Source organism: Phaethon aethereus (genome assembly GCF_964289735.1).
Source record: "Phaethon aethereus genome assembly, chromosome: 12".
Classification (NCBI taxonomy): Eukaryota; Metazoa; Chordata; class Aves; order Phaethontiformes; family Phaethontidae; genus Phaethon; species Phaethon aethereus.
This window is the reverse complement of record NC_138588.1, coordinates 23352829-23378650: the sequence shown is the minus strand read 5'-3', so window position 1 is coordinate 23378650 and position 25822 is coordinate 23352829. Positions and strand designations below refer to the sequence as shown.

At 48.9% G+C, this 25822-nt stretch overlaps 1 protein-coding gene across 1 annotated transcript; it reads right to left on the bottom strand.

Annotated features, from left to right (window-relative positions):
- Positions 1-884: 884 nt before the first annotated feature.
- On the bottom strand, positions 885-24133 carry SORD (sorbitol dehydrogenase; the record flags this gene model as incomplete). The annotated part of the gene is made up of 9 exons (XM_082005121.1): positions 885-1050; positions 2889-3010; positions 3832-4007; positions 13003-13068; positions 13535-13653; positions 16064-16223; positions 18370-18534; positions 19249-19282; positions 24074-24133. 9 exons carry the CDS (start codon positions 24131-24133, stop codon positions 885-887), a joined length of 1068 nt encoding a protein of 355 aa, XP_081861247.1.
- Positions 24134-25822: the final 1689 nt, after the last annotated feature.

Below are 25822 nucleotides of genomic sequence, written 5' to 3'. Positions count from 1 at the left end.
CTATGCCCCCCAACAGCAGCCCCTGCTTGGGAGCCACGTAAAGACAGGGCTGTCTGCAGTCCCAGCCAGAGACAGGGCAGTTTCCCTGCGAACACACCGCAGCCTCTCTGCATCGGTCCTTTCCAACCCACGGGGAGCTGCTGGGGGAATGACACAGCAGATATGGACCCAGCTGGCCTCCAGAGTAGCTTCTTCAAAAAAGCCCTGGGCTCTGGGCCCGCAATTTGCTATTTGCAAAGAGCATGGTGAGAATGACCTGAATGTGCAGGTGCTTCCCTCAGAGGTGGGCTGGCCAGGCTTTGTTCCACAGGCTGTTACAGTCCCTCAGCATCCCCGAGGGACGATGCGACAGGAAGGCAGAGTATTCACACAGGGCTATCCCGCACCCAGCGATTGCCACGCGGCAAGAGCTGTGGCAAGCACAGCCCCAGGGTGGCGCTGGGGTGGGAAGGGGGAGCGCCAGCATCTTCATCCTCGCTTCAGCCCTGCGGCTGGTGACACCCTCTTGCAGCACATCCATGTGGACAAACCCTGTGGCCATCCAGGCGGCTCTGCCCAACACACGCAGAGACACCCAGGCTCTTCTGCGCGTGGGGTCTGCCGGAGAAGAGCCAACTGTGCAAACCATCATCTCTAACCAAACAGCAGCATTTTGATTTAAATTATTCCCTATTGGTTCTCCATTTGTGGTTACTTGTTAATGGTGTATCCCTCAGTGCCATTCACCCTCATTATCATTTGATTTTCTAGCTCTATTACAAAGCAGCGCCTGCGTAAGATGACTGTGTAAACATGCAACAGCCATACATCAGCCTCCTGCGGCCTCATGCTTTGCATCTCAGGCAGGCATTATAACAGGGGAGAGGGACGGGCATCGTGGCAGCTCAGGGGTTGTGGTCGGTGGGGTCACACTTCAGCATGACTTTGACCCCCTCACCCCTCTTGGTGGTCTCGAACGCCTCAAGAGCCTTTTCCAGGGGGAAGCGGTGTGTAACCAAGGGCTTGACATTGATCCGCTTGGATGCGAGCAGAGCAATTGCCACGGGCCACCTGCAAGGGAAACGGAGAGCAGGAGATGAGAGCAGTCACTGGTTTGGAGCCCCAAGGATAGAGCATGGAGGCACCTGGTTTCATTACAGTAATTCCTTCAGCCCAGGCAACCATGGGGAATTTTGCCCACAAACAATTTTCCAGAGGGAGAACCTCAAGCATCAGGCATGGGAGATCATAGAATTATACAATCTTTGGGTTGGAAGGGACCTTTAAAGGCCATCTAGTCCACACTCCCTGCAGTGAGCAGGGACATCTTCAACTAGATCAGCTTGCTCAGAGCCTCATCCAACTTGACCTTGATGGGACAAGCCAACTGCTTTGGGCTGTCGAGCACCGAGAAGGCAGGCACTGCTGTACACAGACAGTTGGCAGTGCTTCACCCACAAGAGGCTAGGTGAAAAACAGGAAACAACCGTACTTCTGCTTCAGCACTGAATGAAAAACAAAACTGCTGTGCACCGCTCTCCTCTCACCCGGCCTCTTTGCTTGCCGACTGATCACTGTGGAGTTCAAACTCACCGACTCGGTGCAGGGAGAAGAAAGGAAAAGCCTCAGTCAGCTTCCAACCTCTTTGGTGGGGACTCGTTCAATACGATTGCCTTGCTGCTCCATTTGTATGGGCCAAATTAGAGTGATGGGGGTACAAAGGGATGCAGCAGCTAATCTAGTTCCCAAACAGCCTACTTAAAGGCACTTATCAATTTAAGAAGGAGCTTGACTACATCTCATATATCCTTCCTGGAAAACAGCCTCTACAGACTAAGCAAAGATTCTTGCTCCGCTAGCAAGAAACTACAGCTCTGAACAGAGCAGAAACTAGGCTGCAAGTGTGCAATGCTGGCTCTCAAGCCCGGCCCAAGGGGAACAAGGCCAAAGAGAGAACAGCTGAGCTTCTCCTACCCACAGGGCGAGGCCAGCTTTCACTGCACTCGACAACCAGCCTGTCCACAAGCCGTGCAGTTCAGTTCTCTGTAGAGAGCATATACACCTTCAAACTGGCTCCAAATATATCTTCAGCTGCAGCAAAATGATGAAAACTAAACAAGGCTCTTGCTCGTCCAAGCATTTGCTGATATCCAACAAGACTGATAATGCGATTTCCTTCCACGATGAGCAAGAAGAGCGGAGCTGGGTACCACCAGCAAGGCTGGGCATGCACAGCTTGACACAGGATGTGGCACTTGGGATTTTGACTCTTTGCCCAGAATTAAGATTCCCCATATCACTTGCCTCAAAATTGACAATATAACAGTTAGGAAGGTGGATGCCAGGAGGCAACCAGCTTTTCACAAAGCAGTGGCGGGGGGGGGGCGGTGGTCAGTGGCAGACAAAGATGCTGCTAAGAGATCTCCCAGCACAAAGCGTTGAAGCAGCTAAAAGCTGTATGTTCCTCCCTGCCATGCCATGAGCCAACACACCAGTCTCTCCCAAAATACCCCCAGCACCTGGCCTTCCCTTTCTACAGGGCATAATAGTTGAAGGCACAAATATTAATTTTTTTTTTTTTTTTTTTCATTTTGGCCTGCTTGCTTGCAGCAGAGTAAGGGTTTGCTTTGCACCAAATGCTCTATGAAATGGGACAGTGAGACAAAACCAGCCACGCTGCTTTGCTGTGGTCAAATTTACAGCACAGGGCTCATCCAGGAACCAAGGCATAAAATGCAGAACACATCAGTCAAACTGTCTGTACTGCAGTGCTGGCATTTCAGAGTGATATGAGATTTAACCAATTTTAAGGAAAACCAACCTTTTCCATGTCCTCTCTCCTTGTGGAAAGCAGGAATTTCTTAAGGACAGACTTGGAGACACATCAGCCCACCCTGCACGAGACTCACGTGTTGCAGTAGCGGAATATCCCCCGGATATCCACCTCCCGCACAGCGGCATTCACGATGGGCACAGTGACCATCTCAGGCCCCAGCCCCACCAGCACCAAGGTCCCACCAGAACGAGTGGCCTGGAGACCAAACAAACAAATATGTTGTATTTTGCAAAAAAACCAGTCACCAGGGCCTACACAGAAGTCTGTGAAAAATAAAGCCAGGCTTTGTGGCTGTAATGGACTGTTATTACAGCGCAGTGGGAGAGGCAGGATGCTGTCAGGAACCCGTAAGCGTGAAATATGCAATAACCAAGGCTTAAAAAGCAATCTTTCGAAAATCCCTGAAGGATTTTGGTATCTAAATCTCATTCTGAAAAATGACTGGCACTTAAGAGTATGAAAAGTACTTTTGGATTTCAATGGAAGAGATTTAAAATGCTCCACTGGAATTTCTCTTTTTGCAGCTTGTCCCATTTGTCTCCTGTCTTTTCATTGTGAAACTCTGCACTACCTTTTCCACATCCTCCCATTAGGCAGTTCATGACAGCAAAACATCCCCTCCTTACCTGCTTTCTTCACCTGCTGGAATTAGTTTTCTTAATTATTCTCCTTATTTGGATAGAACTTCAACTTGATGGAAGATGCTGTCCTACTTGTACCAGCTCCCTGACACTACTGTGTTCCCATGCTTGGGGTTTCAGGTCTTACCGTCTCTTTGGTAAGTGGCAAAGCACCTGATCATCAAATCAGACAATTAGTCCCCATGCTGTCTGTAAAGACAGTGACTCTTTAATTGTCTCTCTTAGCTTGTTGTCTAACATCACCTTCTCTCCCTCACACCAAGCCCCTTGCAATTAAGCACTATAGGAGCAAAATAACTGTCATTCATCATGGCATCCCAGAAAAAGAAAATCCAGTGCCATCACTGCTCTACCTTGGGGACAAGTGGTACTCACATAAATGCCAGCCTGGATGCAGGCTTGCACTCCTGTACACTCCACAGTTATCTCGGGCATGCAGCCAAGCAGACTTTCCACTTTGGAGGCCACCTCCTGTGGGGTCTCATTCTTCACCTGAATGGTGAAATCTGCCCCCACCTCCTTGGCTTTTTGCAGGCGAGAGGCAGATAAATCTGGGGAAAGACAAAACAAGTCAAGAACTGGAGCATTATGTGAAGCAGAAGGGGAGAAATATCCTGAGCCTGCAACCTGCTTCCGACCCCCATCTGACATCTCAACCGAGTCACCTTGTTTGGTCACCAGCTGTCAACTCTCTCAGGAGAGAAAACTGCATTTGTTATGTGGTAGGACAAGATGGGAAACTGCAGCCTGCTAGTACCTTCTCAAGAATTTATGTAGACCACCCAGACCAAAGGGCTTCCCACCCTTGATGTACATAGGCCACCGTCAAGGAGCCCTGATGGAAGCACACACATCTGGGGTCTGAGCATGTGTTCACAGGGCAGCGCACAACCAGGAGAGGAAAGGGTTTACATTCCCTCCCTCAAATTCATGAAGCCTTCAGTGAATAGGCAGGGAAGAGACCTGGTCACTTTTCTGGGCAGGCAGAGAAGGGCAAGCAATGAGGACAACTTAAAGACTCAGAAGATGCCAAAGGCTTGAGGGTATGCTTCAAAGAGGTTGAAGTATAAACTCACAGATGAAATCCACATGCAAAGCAATGTCTAAGTGAAGGAACAGCTATCACCGCTAGACGCAAGAGGTGTTTTCTATAAGAATATCAGTTCATAGATCTCCCAGTTTCTCTTCGGTACTGCAGGAACACTGAGAATGTGCCAAAACAAACTAGAAGGCCAAGCTTAACTCCAAAGGGCATGCAGACAGACGCTGCGAGTGAGAACCACAGCTGAGGCCAAGCACTGGCGTGCTGCAGTCCCAAAGCTCACCACAGAGCAGAGGAACCGCAGTGCAGGCAAAGGCAAAAGACAGCGGGAGGGCAGCACAGACTGGGCAGCGCTGACCTACACTCGCTCTGCCTGAACAGTGCCGTTGGGTCTTACCAAAGCCGCCACTGTCTAACCCTGCGCAGCACAGTGCCTCTCTGGCCATGCTTCTTTTGTAAAGCAGCTTCACTAATTCACGCAGGACCTTAATCCACTAGTGAAAAAGGACTGTAAGGAAAACACAGCATACACACTCTCAGCGAGTTAGCCTAGGGAGGAGTCTACAATGAGGAAAAACCACACCACTAACTTTTGCATTTTCCTTCCCTGGCTCTAAAGATTATTTGCTATCACTCACACCCTCAAGTATATCTCTCAAAGGGCACTAGGCAGAGGCAAGGTTGCTCTGACCTTGCTCCCTGATGGCCTAGAAGGAGGCTGGAGGCTGCCGAGCATCTCTCAAAGCAGTTTCCACCACAGATGAATTTGCAGGCAAGCCCATAAGAAAAAGGGAGTAGATCTGGTAATATGGTGGGCCTCAGACACACCATTAACACAGAGCAACAAAGCTGGTGATGACAAATGTCTGTAAGGGCATGGCTGTAGTCTGGTACTCTGTCCAGAGGGATCTTGACAGCGCTGCAAAGATCTTCTGAAGATCCATAAAAAGTTCTGTACGATGGAGTGAGCCCTGGTAGGTAGCCACACTGTTTGTCTCTTCTCTTCCACATCCCCTGGAAGGAACCCACCCACCACTCTCCAGGCACCACTGATGACCAGGACATCTCTGGAGATGAGGAGGTAGACAGCAGAGAAGAAAAGTGGCATCTCCCAGGCAGAAAGAGCCTCTTTGCCTTGCACTTGGTCTACAAGGGGCCTGTGTGTTGGCACTGGAACAGACGTCTGTATCGAAAGAGGACGTAATAGCCAAGATTTCCTAGACCGAAGATTGAGGCATGGGCAACGTCTCCTGCCAGTCATCCTAGGTTTGAAGACTCGGACAATCATGCCTTTTCCAGGGTCACACTTGTCTCCAGGACACGCAGCATACTCACCACAAAAAAGAAAATACCACTCTCACCGGGACGCAGTCTTCAGAAAAGTCAAAGATGGGGGTGAGGGGAAATATTAAGGGAAAAGAGAAGGAGGACAAGGCCACTGCTCTGACATGAGCCACTCTGATTCAGCCCCAGTGCTGGGAGGAAGCCAGGCTAGAGGACCTGCCCTGCTCATCACGCCATGAATGTGACGTTACTTACTGCCAGGGCAGGCGATGGACGTGCCCCCACCAGCAGCTGGAGGGCTTGGGATGGCGGGTGTGGGCACACCCATCAAGATGAGCACCCAGGAGACCTGTCGAGGGAGTTTCAAGAAGCGAGAACAAAGAGTAATAAAATGCCAACAAAGGAGGAAAAGCCAAGGCTGAAAAGCAAGTGCAGCATCACCCTGGAAGCCTCGATGTGGGCTCTTGTTCCTGTGGCTGCAGGAGGTTTTAGTCATGCCTGTCCCTCCCTAGCTCTGAGCACTGGGCCTTGGGCGGCGTGTAGAGTCATGCTTAACCCTCTGCTAGCTAAGCTGCACTCAGAGACCTCCCATGCAGCAAAAGCATGGGCATGGGCATTTTTTGAGGCACTTGAAGAGGTAAGAAACACTTCTGCTGGCATGGCTGATGTCTCCCAAATCTCAGCATACAGCAAGGAGACCACAGGGGCTCAACTGTGCTCCCAGCAATGGACCAAACTCCCCATGAAGTTCGGTCTCAAAACACCAGTTTGCAGCAGACACAGCTGGATTCAGCCATTTATAGTATTTGCCCAGTCACTAATCTATTTTATACTGTCTCTTTGGCATAAATACATCCAGAGGCAGTGTTCTGGAGCAACAGGCCCTGCCAGCCAAGTGCATTTCGAAGTGGCCACAAAAGTCACTCTAAGGCAGCAAAAAGCCCCCACACCTTTCCTATAGTTGGCCTCTGGTTTGCTGACCTGCTCGGGAAGGAAGTCCTTGAATCGGAGAGGCATACAGGACGCTGCAGCAATACTGTCAGACCTGGTCAGGGCTGTGATAACATCTTGGTATACCTGGCCTAAGTGAATCACCACTAAGCTCTTACTGAAGCTGACAGATCTGCAAGTTATCAAATGAGAAGGTTACCGTATTGTTTAGACACTTCTGAGTTTTGGGAAGGACCAAGTCGTTCAGATTTTTAACTTTGCTGTGGCTGAGCCCCACACACCTCCTGGGAAACTGGTCAGTTATACAATTAAAGGGTTGCATCTTGCCTCTAGCCAGAAATTTGTTTTCACTTCCCAACCGCTGAAGCTAATTAAAGTTTTGGCTGCCAGACTAAGAGTAGCCTGTTCTTGTATCTCTGCTCCCACGGAAGTTATCAAATTACACTTAAGCTTCTCGTGATGGTTTATGAGCTAAATTAACAGGCAAGTATTCTTGAAGCTCTCACATTTTCTATGTTGATCTTCTTTCACAAAAGAAACTCTGACCAGTTATTCATCTTCCCTGACCTTGACTTCCAGGGTTTACGGAGGCACCAGCACCCAGGACTTCAGATTTAGATTTTCCCTTAAGTAGGAATTACTAAGTATACCTTTAGTGACAGACAGATTAAGGCAAGAGAGCCCAACACCGCCATATGAATACCCAAACTGTTGCTTCACCTGCTGGGGAATAAGGCTGCTCTTTCACAGAATCACAGAATGGTAGGGGTTGGAAGGGACCTCTGAAGATCATCTGGTCCAACCTCCCTGCCAAGGCAGGATCCCTAGGGCAGGTTGCACAGAAACACGTCCAGTCGGGTTTGGAAGGCCTCCAGAGAAGGAGACTCCACAGCCTCTCTGGGCAGCCTGTTCCAGTGCTCTGTCACCCTCACAGTAAAGAATTTTTTCCTCATGTTGAGGTGGATCTTCCTGTGCTGCAGTTTGTGCCCATTTCCCCTCGTCCTATCACTGGGCACTACTGAAAAGAGACTGCCTCCATCCTTCTGACAGCCACCCTTCAGATATTTATAGACATAGATAAGGTCCCCTCTCAGCCTTCTCCAGACTAAACAGCTCCAGGTCTCTCAGCCTTTCCTCATATGAGAGATGTTCTAGTGCCTTAAATCATCCTCGTAGCCCTCCGTTGCACTCTCTCCAAAAGTTTCCTGTCTCTCTTGAACTGGGGAGCCCAGAACTGGGCACAATACTCCAGATGAGGCCTCACCAGCACAGAATAGAGGGGGAAGATATCCTCTCTCAACCTGCTGGTCACACTCTTCTTAATGCACCCCAGGATACCACTGGCCCTCTTGGCCACCAGGGCACATTGCTGTCCCATGGATAACTTATTGTCTACCAGGACTCCAAGGTCCTTCTCCATGGAGCCGCTTTCCAGAAGGTCAACCCCCAACCTGTGCTGGTGCATGGGGTTGTTCCTCTCCAGGTGCAGAACTCTACACTTGTCCTTGTTAAATTTCATGAGGTTCCCCTCTGCCCAACTCTCCAGTCTGTCCAGATCCCGTTGAATGGCAGCACAGCCTCCTGGTGTATCAGCCACTCTTCCCAGTTTTGTATCATCAGCAAACTTGCTGAGGGTACATTCCAACCCTTCATCTAGGTCATTGATGAAGGTGTTGAACAAAACCAGACCAGTACTGATGCCTGGGGAACACCACTAGCTACAGGTCTCCAACTGGACTCTGCTGCTGACCACAACCCTTTGAGCTCTGTTGCTTAGCCAGTTCTCGATCCATCTCACAGTCCACTCATCCAACCCATACTTCCTGAGCTTCACTATGAGGATGTTATGGGAGACAGTGTCAAAAACCTTACTGAAGTCAAGGTAAACCACATCCACTGCTCTCCCTTCATCTACCCAGCTAGTCACTCCATCGTGGAAGGCTATCAGACTGGTCAAGCATGATCTCCCCTTGGTGAATCCATCTGACTACTCTTGATAACTATCTTTTCGTCCATGTGCCTAGATATCACCTCCAGAAGGAGCTGTTCCATCACCTTCCCAGGGATGGAGGTGAGGCTGACAGGTCCATAATTTCCTCGGTCTTCCTTCTTGCCCTTTTTGAAGACTGAGGTGACATTGGCTTTCCTGCAGTCCTCAGGCACCTCTCCCATTCTCCATGATTTTTCAAAAATGATGGAGAGAGGTGTTGCAACGACATCAGCCAGCTCCCTCAGCACTCGTGGATGCATCCCTTCAGGGCCCCCAGATTTGTGAGTGTTCAGTTCAGCCAAATGATCTCTAACCCAAACCTTGTCAACCAGTGCAGAGTCTTCCTCCCTCCGGCTTTTTCACTTACCTCTGGGGTCTGGGATTCCTGAGGAGTAAGTCTTAGCAGTAAAGACCGAAATGAAAAAGGCATTCAGTAACTCTGCCTTCTCTGCCACCAGGGCTCCCGCTTCATTCACCAAAGGTCCCACATTTTCCCTAGTCTTCCTTTTACTACTGATATACTTGAAGAAGCCCTTCTTGTTCTCTTTTACCTCCTTTGTCAGATTTAGTTCCAAGAGGGCCTTGGCCTAACTTGTTGCATCCCTGCACATCCTGACAACATTCCTACAGTCCTCCCAAGTGACCAGTCCCTTTTTCCACCTACAAGAAACTCCCTTCTTCCATACAAGTTTTTCCAACAGTTCCTTGCTCATCCATGGAGGTCTCCTGCCTCCTCTACTTGATTTCTTACTAGAAAGTAAGAGGAATGCACCGATCTTGAGCTTTGAGGAAGTGGTGCTTGAATATTAACCAACTCTCTTGGGGTCCCCTACCTTCTAGAGTCCTAGCCCATGGGATACCTCCACACAGGTCTTTGAAGAGGACAAAGTTAGCCCTCCTGAATTCCAGGGTTGCAATCTTACTCTGCTTCTTCCTTGTACGATACTGAACTCCACCATGTTGTGATCACTACAGCCAAGGCTACCCCCAACCTTTACGTCCCCAACCAGTACTTCCTTGTTTGTTAATACAAGGTCCAGCAGCACACCTCTCCTCGTTGGCTCCTCCACCACCTGCATCAGAAAGTTGTCATCAGTGCACTGCAGGAACTTTCTGGACCGTGTGTGCCTAGCTGTGTGGCCTTTCCAACAAATGTCTGCGTGACTGAAGTCACCCATAAGCACCAGGGAATAAGGCTGCTTTTTTACATGCCTCTAAGGAGAAAATAAACTTTTCAGAGCAACAGCAATGTCCACAGCACGGCAGAAGGACAGGAGAAGGTTGCCCACAAACGTCAATCACATCCACTCAGCAAGGGAGTGGAGAAAGCCACAGACCTTAGGGAAGAGTAGATGAGGACCAATGAAACAAGCCAATCTTCTGCACCCAAGTGCAGTCTATTAAATACATCAACCTCCCCCTCAAAAGGGAGAACACTAGTCTGCCAGGAATAAAGCACTTCAGGGAGAAGAGCAAGAGTTATCAGAAGCACTAATACCTTTTATCAGGCAAGTTGCCCTACCTGGGAGGCAAGGCAAGCTTTGGCACACACAAGCCTTTGGAAGGGTAAGGCTGAGCATTAGTCTCTAGCTACAGTGCCAGCTGCTCTCCAGGAGTCCCAGAGAAGGGACCCAATCCCTCAGCAGACACCTAACCTTCCAAAATTCATTGACTCCAGGTGTGCCAATGACACTCACTGCAGAAGGTGTAGGAGGTGAGTTCTCTCCAGGTCAGGAAAAAAGCTCTTCTAGATATTTCTGTATTTGTCTGTGGCTTGTTAAAACAAACACAAACATTTAAAGCCTTAAATGCTGCACAGACAAAGCTCTTCACAGACAAACACATCATAAAAACTCTGGGCAATGAATTCAAAGAATCTGGTAGCAAAGTACAAGAGGGCCTTTGTGGGCATACAGTCACTTCACAGGTGTTGGCTCCTAAAGCTGACACAAAAAGCAGTTCCTTGAAAAGGGCAGCAAAAACCCCAGCGGCAAGGAGCCAAACTAAATCCATTCCTCAGGTCATGTCATATACAAATATTTGACTAGGGACAGCACCTCCATGGGTGTCTCTGAGCATCTCAGCCGAACACCTCTCAGGTGAGAGATGTCTACAGCTCAGGTTCATTACCTAGGCCAGAGCATAAAGATAAGAAGGCGTTACTTCCATGTAGCTGAACTTGCTGACCCTACAAACCAGGTACCAAGAAGTTCGTACGGCCACTCGGAGCCCTATGGTACGTGCTGTAGACCTGCTTGCCAAAGGTCCCCAGGAGCAGTCTGCAGGCAGAGGTAATAGCAGCTCCCAGTGTTACAGGGAAGAATACACCTGGGCAGGACTGGGGATGGGGAGGCAGGGTGACCCAGCAGCCTCAGCCCCACCAAGCCCTGCCAGCTCACCAAGCCCTTCCCCACCCAAGGACCGGGTCAACCACCAGCCGCTGCACCAGCTCAGCAGCAAGATTCTTCATACATGATTCAAAAATCAGATCTGCTTTTACTGCTATAGCAACCATCATCACATGACAACACTTCACAAAATCTAAGGCCTGGACTGATCACATCCATCATGCACATGCCTGCAGGGTGGGGCCAGCACAGAAAAAAATGGCCTTAATTAAGCAGCAAGAGGATTTAGGGAGGAGAAGGCAATAATCTGCCCTAGGTTTTGACACGAGCTACTACTGAACAATGCTTCTGCAAAGGCAAGAGGGTGGGACCTGAATTTTGTCTCTCAACCCAAAGATGGAAACACAGTAATAGAGAGGTCACAAATACACTTGGCCCAAAGTGCTGGAGGTGGAGTAACAGCCTTCTGAAAGGCCCATGTGGGGGCTTTGGATCAAGAACACTGCAGCAACCTGTGTTCATTGTCTAGTCGTACCTTTAACCACCCCTCCCAGCCACCACTGCTCAAAAAGATCAGAGCAGTGGAATCACCACTTCCAGGCCCTGTCTAAACCCCAGGTGGAAATTTCAATGAGGGAGCCTCCTGAGGTTACTCCAGCTCTCAGTTCTTCTGGGCAAGCTACACAGAGAAGAGCCTGACTTTTGAGGAGAAGTGGAGGGAGCTGGGCTGGGTTAGCAGGGCAAAGAGAAGGGGGATCGAATGGCTCTCTGCAACAACCAGAAGGGCATTTGCAAAGACGATGGAGACTCATTTCAGTTGTTGTAAAGAATACAAGGGGAAATACCCACAAATGACAGTTTGTGAGTAGACCCCAAGAAGAAGCTTCTTCATTAGGAGGTGGTGCAATCCTGGAGTAGGTACCCAGAAAGGTGTGATCTCCATCCTCAGCAATTTTCCAGGCTCAGCTAAATGAAAACACGGTTGCAAGCGGCAGCGGACTAGAAACCTCCAGGACACAGTGCATGGAGGGCCCATTTCTGAAATGCAGGGACCCTGAAAAGGCCATTTCAGTCACTGCGGATAATCAATGGAGAATGAAGCCCCCCAGCAGGGCAGTAGAAAGAAGGGCAGCAAAACAGAACTAGAGAGGGACAATGTGGCTGCACACAGAAAGGACTGTGAAAACATTTGTCCAAGAGGAAGGAAAAAAACCTCTACAAGAGGAAGGAAAAAAACCTCCTCAGGGCAAACCTGCAAGAATAGCTCCAAGCAGAGCGTAAACTATGCTGTGTTGCCTGGTCTGTGTACCTAGGTGAAGACTAGAAGCAGATATAATCAAGGTCTATAAGCACAGGGAAGACAAAACCTCCTCAAGGCTCACTCCATGAGCCAAAGGCAAAACACAAAGTTGAGGTCAGAAGAGCTCAAAATGGGGGGCGGTGGGGAAGGAAAACAGTCAGTGATCAGAGGCAAGCGGAGCTTCTGCAATTCAGAGTTTTGTCATACAGATGCACTGCCTCTTCCCAAAAGACCTGCTCAAAGTCTGAAAAAGGTCTCTAGGCTTGATCCAAGGACCACTCATTAGCTTCTGGTTTCTTCTCCTCCAAGCGCTGCTGCTACTCCACCCACACAACTTGTCTGTGCTAGGAAGCAAAAGTTATGACCCTGGTCCACTAACTTAGCAGAGAAGCACCAGTTGCAACCTGCACCTTCTTACAGATCCCAATTAGTGCAAAGATCAAAGTCTTGTCCTGGGGAATGAGGCGTTTATTAGGATTCCCTCCAGAGAGGCACATTGCCACTCCATTCATGAACAGACTTCCCATTGGGCTGCCTTCCCCAGCAAGCTACCTTGAAGGAATAATGTGGAACTAGTCAAGGTGTTGTACTGTGGGAAATAGGCACATTCGTAAGGGTTAAAAGGACTTACCTGTAATCACCACAGCTGCTGCACCCATCATCTTAGCAACAAGCACGTTAACAAGGCCAATTGGTCCTGGGTACAAAGGGCAGAAAGAGAACATATACAACTGCCAGACAGCACCAACCACAGGCTCTGAACATGCCCAGAGCTCAGCATGTTCTTAGGCTAAAGGAGGCTCTGACTGTGCTTCCAGGTGGGGAGCTCTAGGATCACAGCATCACTATGATCCCAGGGCAGTGAGACCAGCTGATGAGAAAGCAGCATTGTTACATGAAGGACTCAGGACAACCTGCTCCTCTGCTGCCTCAAGCTGGTAGGCTCAGCACGCCCAGACGCTGCACTTTGCGTTTGGGCTGCTCAAAACGCAGCACTGTAGTGCAGCATGGGCAAGGACAGCTTCAAGGTCTCCCTCGGTGTCCCTGCAACTCTCCCATGACCCACACTCACAGTTGAGTCTAGAAGCATATCTTGCACCCTGTCCATTCCCCTCCACGCCATGGCAGGCAGAAAACCCAAGGACTGAACACGTTCACCGTACCAGAGCCAGACACAAAGACTTTGCTTCCCAGAGTGACTCCTGCTCTTTTGCAAGCATGGATTCCCACCGAAAGGGGCTCAATAAGGGCTCCTTCTTCAAAGGTGACATTATCTGGAAGCCTGCAAGAACCAGACACAAGCAATAGTCACCAAAGAGGTTTATGAGGGTGATGAGGAAAGCCATGACACTCAAAGACCAAACATGGGTCTAAATCACAGTGGCAAAATACACTCTCACCCTTGGTCTGAGAAATGCAGGGCTAGAAGGTGTTTCAAGAGGTTATATTGCCTTCTTCTCTCCTCTGAAGCAGCATCAAGTGCACCAAAACCATTTACCAGTGAGGTTTGCCCAAGCACCAAACACAGGGACCCACAAACTTCCCCACATCATCTCTCCAGCACTTGGTGAGTCAACCCAAAAACTCCTTTGCCACTCATTCCCTTTGGAATAAATCCCACAGTTGCATATGCACCACCCCGAAGGCTGCCCTATGGCTGGGACCCATCAGTGAGCTCCCAGCCCCTTCATCTGGGTTGAGTCATTCAGCTCTACACTTGCAGAAAACATCTTGCTGCCAATAATGAGGCCACTTAAAACAAAGGTAGCCAGACCCAGGTGTCCCCTGGGTGTCCTCCCCTGATGCACCAAGTGTTTCAACCAGTCTCAGCACACACCCTCCCAGCAGTCAGGGAAAATGTGTACAATGCGTATCAAACACCTTTGGGGCAGAAACAGCACCATAATGCAGCTAGCCTAAGTGACGGAAAAAAGCAGAGGGGGGCGAAACCCTTCTGAACTGATAGAAATAAATCTCAGCCCCACAATGCAGCTCTCCAGAAAGCCACCAGCGTGGGCTCTCACACGGGGAGCTGGGAGCTGTGTCTGCGAGGAAGGTCTTTCTGACAGCCCTGGGAAGTTTGAGATCAGAACTCAGCCAGGCCAACCCGAAGCCCAAGTTAATGGAAATGACAGCTGTGGGAAGGCAGCCGTAAGGTGTCAATATGTCCCTTATCTCCCGGAGGCACTGAAGGGCTGACTCCAAGAGTTTGGTTGCCTGAGAGTTTGGCATCACATCTGCTCCTACAGGGTCTGGGTACTGCCCCATCAATGGGGAGGGCAGCTTTGCGGCACAATCCCACCTCCATCAAATTACTCAGAGTACCCAACAGTCTGTCTGCCTGCAGAATCACAGACAACACCTCCCTAAATATGCGAGAGCCCACTGAGCCCAGACATCATTTTTTCTTAGCAAATCTGTGCTGGCAGAGCAACTTCATGCCACAGAATCTGCTCTGCATCAGATGGCCACAGCATTGCTGAGCTGAAACTGGGAGCACCAGATCCAGGCTTCGCATGTCACTGCTTAAAAAAAAGATATAAAAATTTTGTAACATTTACTCAAATTGGAGAAAAAAGCAAAACCCTAGAAGATGACAGCTACAAACCAGCCACTTCCTCCAAAGCAAAAACTTGTGAAGTTGTCAGAAAACATTATTTTAACACCACGAGAAATCAGTGACAGCGGGTCTGGAGAGTGAAGTTAGTCCCACGCGGACCAGCATCTCACCCTGACAGCAGCTGCCTGGGATCCGCTTTGAAAGGAGCTTCCTGTCTGAGGACTGTCACGAGAAGAGCATTCAAGTGCCTCCTTCCAACTGATTTGATCCTGAACGCTTCCTCTGACGACACCAAAGATCAATCCCGAGGATGCTCCTGCTCATGGAAGTACCAGCTTCATAGAGATTGAGAAAGAACAAGCTCCACAGGTAGACCAATCTCAGGGGGCCATTACCTTAGACTATTTTAAACTCCTTGCATAAACGCACTTATGTGAGTATAACGTTGCAGGGGTTTATTCAGGTTTCTAGTGTATTTGCCAGAGTACTTAAGCACAGACTTGCTTTTAAGCAAATGTGTCAGTCCTGCCACAATTAAGAATTAAGAACATAAACAAGTTTGCTGAACTGGATATGAAAACAGACGTGTAGTGCTGGCAGCACTTTTTTTTCACAAAAAAACCAGCTTAGCAGGGACACTGATTTCTGTTCCTGTTCTGCTGTAAGTAGGATGACTTTGTTTCAAATGGCAGAGCAAGATGTCAGCAGCCGATGTGGTGCTTCCTGAAAAGCAGCAGTAAAGCTAGCTCAGGTCAAAGAATCAGACCAAGACCGTCAGACAGTGTCCTAAGAAGGCAAGGATATAAAAAGACAGCAGAAAAGAAACCAAGCAGACAGCAAATGGGAAAAGGAAAATAATTAAAGGGTAAAACAGTGGTGACATCCCAGGAAACATGCAAGAAATGTTTGCTTATGTCTGGCACCAGAGATGATAAACCACACCTGCCTGACAAATCCTTTGCAAAGTGGCGGCCAAGCCTTATACATGTTATTTATGGATCAGAAAGCAATAAAACCTGTTGTGTTCAAGAGTGCTCACTGTGATACACAAAAGGGCCAAGAGGTAATTGCTTCAGTTAATTCCCCCCCTCCGGGGAGTACATATTTCTCTGCAGAGGGAGCACGGACTAACTTGTAGCAGTAGCTGGCACTGTGCTTGTAATAGCGGCACAAGTTCCCATCATCGGGAGGCGTCGCGCAGAAGAAGATGGTTGGAGACAGGTTATAGCGGCCAGTTTTGCAGAACTCATCCATTTCTCTTGGGACACCGGGCTCGATGGCTACTCGATCACCTGCCAGGGTGAAAGCAGACTGGGTTACTCAAGGAGAAGGTGGGCATACAGGTATGAGTAGCACCGAACAACGACAGAAGACAGCATGAAACCCTGGCACAAGAAAAGCACGAGGGACATCTGCTAACTGAGAAAGATCACGCTACACACACCAGGCAAGTTCCTAACACTTCCTTCACAGAGGCCTCATCACCAAGATCTTCACAGTTACTTGAAAAGAGCTGGTGTTTCAGAGGCACAGACACAGAGCAGATGGAAGCTCAGTCACATACAAAACTCTCTCCAGCTGCCTTGCACTAAACCTTAGCAGATGAAAAGGCAGCCCTCACCTCAGGCAACTGCATGGTGATCAGATTTTTTTCAGAATATGTAGTAACTGGAAGAGGAAATAATTAGGACAAAAGCAGGTGAGCTTTGCTGGCCACCACGCTGCCAGCTGGGAAGGGCTGTTCCTTGGAAGTAAGCTTATGGTGCAGAAGCACACCCAGGAGTCAGGCAAGACTTATCAGGGAACAGAGACATCTTCATGCTATGATGAAGTAGTCTAGACTGCTGAAAGGACACTTGCTACAGGACAAAGAGTAACTATTTAATTGCAATCACAAGGCAGGATGGACTAAAGAAAACAACTGTGTGACCACAGTACAACTTGCAAGTACACAAGGGACACAAGACAGCCCTTTTTATTTGGCAGAGGAAGCCAATCAATGCCAAATCTCTCAGCAAAGCTCTCCACCAACAGGCTTTCAGACATGGTGACAAGCAGGAGGACAGACAGAAGTAAAGGGCTGTCTAGCCCACTACACCACCTGTGATATGGCCAACAGGGGATGTCTGGGGATGAGAGGGGCAGGACAAGCACATACTGAATGTTCCCCCAGCCTCCCATTACATTCAGCTGTGGGGCCTCCCAAGCTGCACCTGGTTTCTTTGTATTTAGTAACACTTGAAAATTTCTCCTCCACCTTCCTCCATGTAAACTTTTAGCACCCATATCGTCCTTTGCCAAGGAGGCCTGCAGGTCTGCTACATCTTAGGTGGATGCTGCGCCTGGCTCCCACTGTCCCTTGCTCTTTTACTGGAGGAACCAGAGAAGCAGGCAACGTTTATGCGCCCTCTCGCTGCCCTCCGTGAGTCTTCAGACCTGTGTCACATGTCCTGGGGTTGTCTCTCCAGCTCTTAGCTCAGGTTTCTAGCTTAGCCATTCATCACAGAAATGCTGTTCCACATTTTGTCATCTCCTTGTCCTCCTCTGAAATTGTTTCACTTCTTTTATATCCCTTTGGAAAGGAGGAGACCAGAGCTTCATGCACAGTTCCAGATGTGCAATGATGTCCTCTGATTGAGTCTCTGTCCCTTTCCTAATACAGACTTGCATTCATCATTATTACTGAGCCAACATTCCCATGCACTGTGTCAGAGCCAAAGGTCTCACTCTTCAGTAGGGATGGTCAGCCCATTATTTTACATATGAAGCTGGTTTTGTTTCTTCCGCCATGGAAACCACTTTATGTTTATCTGCATTGAACTTCATCTGCATCTTACTGCCCAGGCACCCTTAAGGTCTCTCTGTAACTCTTGCTAGCTCTCCTGTGTCCTCTCCACTCTGCCTAAGTTGCTGTCATCAGCAAACTTTGCAAAATTCACTGCTCAGCCCATTTTCTACGACATTCATGAGCACAGCGAACTGCAGAGGTCACACCATGTGGCCTGGTACAGTTAGCTGCTCCAGTGACCTCTCTCCACTGCAGGAGGCCATTTGCTCCTTCAAGAACACACACAGCGAAGAAACATTAACAGTAGGTTGTTGGCAAGAGCAACGTACATGGTTTCTGAAGCTTTATCTAGCTTCTTCAAAAGACACTTTGTACCAGCATACACTCTGCTCTGTGTTAAAATGAAGTCAAACCAGCTCAAGATATCCCAGGATAAAGCGTACCTAAGAAATACCATAAACTACAGTGTCCAAGCTGGGTGATTAATAGCAGCACAGTGACACTTGCTGAAGAAGGTGGTTACACTGTACAAGTCACAGCTCAAAACATCAGATAAATTTACCTAACAAAAAGCACAGCCTGTTATCAACACATTCTCAGGAACTGATTAGCAGGAAAACAAATAAAAAGACAGTTTTGATACCAGTTACCTGGTTTCAGATGAGTAACTCCTGATCCCACTTTGACGACAGTCCCGGAAGCTTCGTGCCCTAACACCATGGGGTCCTTCACGACAAAATCCCCGATTCGACCGTGCTGCCAGTAGTGAACGTCAGACCCACAGATCCCAACAGAATGCATCCGCAGGAGGACCTCTGCCAGAAAAGGAAGAAAGGTTCCTTGTAGAAAAACTTACCTTCTTGCTCCCTGGGAGAGCAACACATGTGCTGTCCCTGTGCCCCACAACAAAGGCCAAGTCATCACTGAAACATCCAATTTACTAACACTAAATAAATGTACCAGAACTGCACATAAGTGCATTAGGATGGATGGCATATTCACGAGACACCTGCTGAAATACAAAACCATACAAGGACTTACAAATCAGGAAAGATTAAAATATTGTAAGACCCCTGTCAACAAAAGCTAATAAAAGGAGTGTGAGTATCACTGGAGCAAGAATAAAAGAGCAAGTCCATTTAATTTTTCCTCCTCCTTAAGCTACAAGTTCAGCCCTGGAGAGTTAGTGAATCAAATTCCTATCAGTACATATGCCTAGCCTATTAATATTTAGTCCTGCACTAAGATCATCTGACATGTCCCCAGAGCTGTTTAATGTGAAATACATGAACTGATGAAACAGGAAGCAGAAAAAGCCAGATAAAGGGGTGTATCTGTCACTGCTCCAGCTCTTCTCTTCAAGTGGAAACGCAGCATTATCTGTTTCAGCCACACATTCTTTTTCGGATTATTTTATACTTTCTCAGAAATATTTTCTCTCTTTATAATATCAAGGAGTGACAAAAGAGAATGAGAATAGAAAGAGGTGAGTAAAGAAAGCAGACAGAAGCAGTCATCTCTAGACCTACCATTGGCACCCGGTTCTGGGATTGGACGGTTTTCCTATGGACAAAAAAAAAAAAAAAAAAGCATCAGTTGTTTGTGCATAGCCATGGGACTACCTCATGGAAAGTCAGTCCAGGTTAGCTCAGGTAAATCTGTAAGCAGATCACGTTTTTGGTTCTGTCTGCTCAATGAGACATTGCTGTGCAACAAGGAGGGATACAGATGTGCAGTCCACACTTACTCCCTAAGCTCACCTCATTTTGCTTGCACAGTGGGCTAACATGGGCATCTGTTACACATGAGCACAGAGCCAGCTTGTAAATCCACTCTGCAAATTATTTTGAATTAATTCCCTTTCCTGCCCAGAAAAGAGCCACATACTAAACTTTCCTGCCCTAGAACAGCCTCAAGTTGCAACTGAATCCTTCATCCCACTGGCTGACAAAGAAATTCACCTTCTGTAACCGGGAAGATTCTGAAATACCTATTTCTATAAAGCATTCATACTGCAGTATTTACATTATTACAAATTATAAATATTTTTACTACATAATAATAGCTCAATGTATAAATCAATAGTAAACATTACTACAAATCACATTTAAAGTCACATCCTCTTGTAACTGGCATGACACCTCTTTATGGGATGAATGATAAAACCAGAATTATAAAAGTAGACACTTGGTCCCAAGTCCACCCAAAAGGTCTGCAGGCCTTTGCCTTCACTGAACTCCCTCAGCTGCCTCAAAAGATAAGGAATAGTTTTGTTGAGTTTTATAACATCAAGACAGTATGACACCCCCCTTGCACCCACCTCTAGGATCATGTCTCTAAGAAAGTCCCCACCAAAGTAGTTAGAACTAACAAGGAACTCATTCATACGTTAACTCTTCATAAGACTCCATCTGCTGCTCAAATTTTCATGCACCTTAGACTCCTTTACCTACAGTCCAAAACTGGGCACAAGACCTTTGAGCAGACCTCCTATTCATAGAATCATAGAATCGTTTAGGTTGGAAAAGACCTTTAAGATCATCAAGTCCCACCATTAACGTAACACTGCCAAGTCCACCACTAAAGCACGTCCCTGAGCGCCACATCTACATGTATTTTAAATACCTCCAGGGATGGTGACTCAACCACTTCCCTGGGAAACCTGCTCCAGTGCTTGACACACTTTCAGTGTTGTTTCGGTGTTTTGGTTGCATAGTGTTTCAATGAAGAATTTTTTCCTAGTATCCAACCTAAACCTCTCCTGGTGCCACTTGAGGCTGTTTGCTCTTGCCCTATTATTTGTCACTTGGGAAAAAAAGAAAAGAGACTTCCCAATTGCCAACAGTGTAGCATTACAGCACTTATCCGAGATACTTACACTCCAACTGCTTGTACTTCCTGATGCATGGCAAAGGACCTGAACCCATACTCCAGGACCACATCTATTCTTGGGAAATCTGACATAATGTTGCTATCTGAGTATTCATGTGATAGTGAGTGATTTTCATGCTTATTGCAGCTGTTTTACTTTGTACAAGTACTAAAACATTTCTGAGTGAGAAATGACTCATTGTGCAGATGTAAGGCATCTCACAGAATCACAGAATCATTAAGGTTGGAAAAGACCTTTAAGATCATCAAGTCCAACCACCAAGCCCACTAAACCATGTCCTGAAGTGCCACGTCTACATGTTTTTTGAACACTTCCAGTGATGGCGACTCCACCACCTCCCTTGGCAGCCTGTTCCAATGCTTGACCACTCTCTCAGTAAAGAAACTTTTCCTAATATCTAGTCTAAATCTCCTAGAATGTAGAAAGCGAAGATTCAAATCTATGACCTAAAAATAAGAAAACTATATCTGTACTACAAGGGAGACTGAGTAATCACCATTTTCAAGTATCACTGTCATCCAGAACAGGGAACACTTGTGTAGACATTCACATTCCCTTATTAGACAACACAGATTTTAATTAAAAAAAAAAAAAGAAAATGTACTGTTTGAATTCCCTCACTGTACAGGAACAGCTTGTCTCCCTTGCTGCTGCACTTTGCTGTATTTTTTGGGTAGTCCTCACCTCTTTCAGGGACTCCAATAGCCTTTTAAGGGCTCAGTACAATCAATCAGCTGTGTATACACAATACATACAGAACGTTCTGCGTACAAGAGGCTGAAAAAACAGGTATTTAGGAGACTGGAACATTTACATGGTTCCTTTTCAAAAATTTGGTGCATATACATTAGTGAGCCCATGGTCAGTTATTTCTTCTTGCAAGAGCAACTTCAGTATCTACTTAGCAACAAAATTGATCTCTGGATTTGGCAGACGAACAGTCACTTTATAGTCCTCCACTTATTAGCTGCACCAGTTAAAAACTGCTACGCAACAAGGAACACGGGATTTCCTGCTGCCCTACTGCAGAGAAAGTGGGGTTATTTTGCGTTTTAGCTAATTAAATACATTCTCAATCCCAGCATATTCCTCAACTTGTACTTTGTAGTTCACCAATCTAAACATCGCGAAAAGAGAAATTCTGGAAACACACTCTCAAAGCACTGCTCTGTTAAAATACCTGCTGAATAATCAGTGCTGTAAGTGGGCAGGATGGCACAAATTCTGTTGACTGGAGTGCAAATCAAAGTACAACTCAACTTACTGAAATTTTCAATGCTCAGAACTGTATATGCATTTTTTCTATGATGTGGGGTGTTTGTTTTGTCCCACTAAGGACACAGCCCAGAGCTTTAGTTTTTAAAAGATGTTGATCTATATGTAGCCCCTTATTGCAGAAAACATCCAATAAATGTGCAGCCTGGCAACACATCCGAGGTACAGAATACCTCAGTCATCTCAAAGGGATTGAACAGAACAGTCATGGTGAGAGATAAAGCAAGCCAATTTCTAGCTGAAAATGTGTATATGGCATTCCTCAGCCCAGAAAAAAACACTTTGTTTTTCAGTAACAGCTGTGCCAAAAAAGAGACATCTTGATGGAAAGTGAATCCTCCAGCCTGATTTGTAGAAAACAGGGAGCAACCAAACCGCAAGACCCCAAAGCATTTCAGGATGCATGTTCTGCTCGCCATCCATTCTTCACTGAGAAGTTCAGAGACAGCAACTGGTAAAACTGGTGAAAATGTGAAGGAAATGCAGCAAATGTTTTCTGTGAAAGGAGACATGCAAAGAGAGGATATGATGCATGAATAAAAAACAATAAATCCTCAAAGGGCAGCAAATGAGAGCCTGTAGCAACTGCCTAAGATCAAGAGGAGTCAACAAAAATGAAGCCAACACGTTTTTGCATAACGTGGCTTCAGCTATTGAAGTCATGGTGACTCTCCCCATGGGCAACACATCCACAAGAATCAAGAAAGGTACGGGAATTACGGGGAAGATGATCTCACCTAACTTTAGGTATCAATAACGCAGATAACAAGCTCAGAGTTCATTGCCTAGACTCCTTATGTGATCAGTGGGGCAATGCAATGAGTGCCATTCACATCGTGACAAAGAAACTTTACAGAAGCCCAGGAGGATCACACCCCGAGGGGCTACCAGTAAGGCCAGGGGGGCACTGACAACCACCTCCAACGTCTCCAGCAGTACAAATATCCCAAGGAAAACTCACACATCTGGGTGTAAGCCAGTTTAGAGACCAGCAACACAGATGGGATGGAGCCAGCATCTACCCTCACAAGTCTCATACACCTTTCCAAATCACAGTGTTCTGGAAACACGTTCTTGAACTACAGGGACCACCTCAATTCTCACTCACTGTGATGATGCCTTTTATTTCTAGTAGAAGTCAGGCTGTACACGCTTCTAGTGAAATTGCAGTATCAAAGGTGGCTGGGAGCCACACAGGAGCTGCCCACACAAACACCGCTTAATCTTTTGCACGTGTTGCTTGAGCTGCGCAGCAATGGTAAAAAATCAACTTCTGCCCTGATACTCATCCCCCAAATGAGCCGCTGCATGTATCCAAAGTCTGCATGTTCCTAAGAACCCTCTTATCAGAACCATTTGCATACAAAACTGTCTGTCAATATTTGCCCAGGTAAATTTCCCTCCCCAGTCTGGCACTTGCCAAACTGGCAAACACAAATCTCCAGCAGCGCCGCAATGATTCAGCACCCAGGAACATCCAAGTGTTCGAGTCAGAGAAGCAGAATCAGTCTGAAGCACCGACCAAAAATACAGGCCCCCTCTCCACGAGGGGACTCCAGCACCGGCATGACCCCTGCGGCTGCTGCCTTTGAACCCTCCCTCCTGCCAACCCAAACTGAGTCTGTGATTCTCACTTGGGCTCTCACGAGCCCGACGAAGCAACACGTTGCCGTCCATTTCTGCTTCCCGGGAATGCCTTGCTCACGGGACTGTCACAGTGGGTGAACAGCACCCGCTCCCCGTCCCGCACGACCCAAAGAGGGGCTCGGGCGGCACACAGCCATGGGTCAGCCCCACGCTTGGGGGTCCCCGCGCCCCGCTTGCCCCACGGGTCAGCCCCGCTGAGCACGGGGGCGGCCGCTGCCCTTCTCCGCTCCCCGCCCGGGGCCAGTTCAGCTCACTGACCCGGGACCGGTCGGGGGGCCGGACGCCCCTCCGCCTCTGTGCCGGGGACTCAGCCTCGGCGGGCTCCCTGCCCCGCCGGGACCCGCCCGCCGGCGCGGCCCGGCTCCCCCCGACCCGGGCCGGGGCCGCGCTGCGGGGCCGCCCCCGCCGCCATCCGCCCCGGCCGCCTCGGGCCCCTCAGCGCCGCCGAGCGCGGCCCCGCTTCCCGACCCCCCCCGGGCCCCGCCGAACCGAGCCGCGCCGCGCCGGCCCCGGGACGGCCCGCTCCCCCCGGCCCGTACCAGGCGCAGGTCCCCGGCTCGGTGCACCACCACGGCCAGGTTCTGCCCCGGCGCCGCCATGGCTCGGCGCGGCGCGGCTGGGCTCGGCGCAGCGCCCGGGGTCCAAGGGCCGGCGGCGGGGCCTCCCGCGGTGGGGCCGCCCCTCTGCCCCCGGCCGCCCTCCGCGCTCGGCCCGGCGCCGCCCCCGCGCCACGACGTGGGCAGGCCTGGACCCGGGCCCGGGCCCTGGTCTCGGCACCACCAGGCTCAGGCTCAGGCTCAGGCCCAGGCCCAGGCCCAGGCCCGGGCTCAGACCCCGGCTCCAGGCCCAGGCCCCGGCCCCGTTGGGCCTCCCCCACAAGAGTGCCCGGGGCCCGGCAGGCCGCAGCGTCGTGCCCCCTCTCAGCCCCACAGGCTCCCTCCGCCACTGGCAGTGTTTGGGGAGCAGCTTCAGCTAGGGGCCCACCGGCTGCGCTCCCAGCACCCCCACCCCGGCCAGCCGGGGCTTGGGCACAGACGCAGTGGTCCTGGTGTTTCAGAGCGTGGCTGCGTGCCACGGGGCCCCGTCCCCTCGCGCGTCGTGCCCGCCCGGCTGCATGCTGCTTCTGTGCTAAATGGAGCGGCCTGGTTCATCCCGCTGCCGGCGTGAAGCCGGCGGCCACAGAGCACCATGCACTTGCTGGAAATTCAACCAAATCCAGACCCATGGGCTTGCCTGGACCCAACCAGATGCAGCACCGTTGAAACGTGGATATCTCGGCTGTGAGAATGGCCTATTGAGAAAAAAAACCCAGTATTTTGGGGATTCTGGGTTTCAGGGATAAGAGATTCTGCCCAAGATTCTTGGCTAATTGAGTTGGGATCTCAGAAAGGTTATTCTCTCCAGTGGTCCATAAGAGCAGTCTGAAGCCGAAAGCTTTCTGACCTTGACTTCCTCGGAAAAACGGAAAATGTACAGAAGTTTTCTAAAAAAAGTGAAAACAGAAAACATACATGTCATGCAAAGTTGCCAGAACCAGCTAAAAATAGCCTGCACTTCTAATATTATTGCTTCCTCCAGTTGCATGAATGGCAGTTCTTACTCATTTCCATTCAATTCCTTTGGAAACGTGTTTCACCTGCCAGGCGGATGAGGGCTGACGCATTTCTTTCTCCCTATCGGGCCCATTCGCCCCTGGCCCAGATAAGCATGCACTGTAATGCTTATCTGAGTCGGAGTCGGCACCAAATCAGTGGCCGTGAGCCACCCCCATGGTTACTCTGAGGGCAGGGGAAGGAGCATGTGTGGGAGGGAAAGCTGTGACCAAAAGTCTTACTCCGTGTTTACACAGCAACCTGCATCCACTGCCTCAGTGGATGAAGCAGGAATACTTATATTTCTGATAGATATAGAAAGACGGGGAGCAGCCACCTCTTGCTGGGCACGCTCGTTTTCTCAAGGCATCTGCCTGCACCTCTCCCTTTTTGGGACGTATTTGCAGCTAGCCTCCAAACTTGACTTGCTGTGCAAATTGTCTGCATTGTTCTGTCTTCATCCCAGCTTGGAAGTCGCTGTGAAATTCCACAGCTCTACCAGCAACGTGCAGCCTGGTCCTTTGGCTCTGTAAATCTGAAGAAACACTGGAGGCACGTACTTAGGGCTCAGCTGAGAACTTGGGGCTCTTGCTACAATACAAGTCCTTTGACAACAGGAGTTGTCTTCAGCTCCCACAACACTACATCTCGCTCTCATGATGGACTCTCTTCCCCAATATTGCTGATTTTCAGATA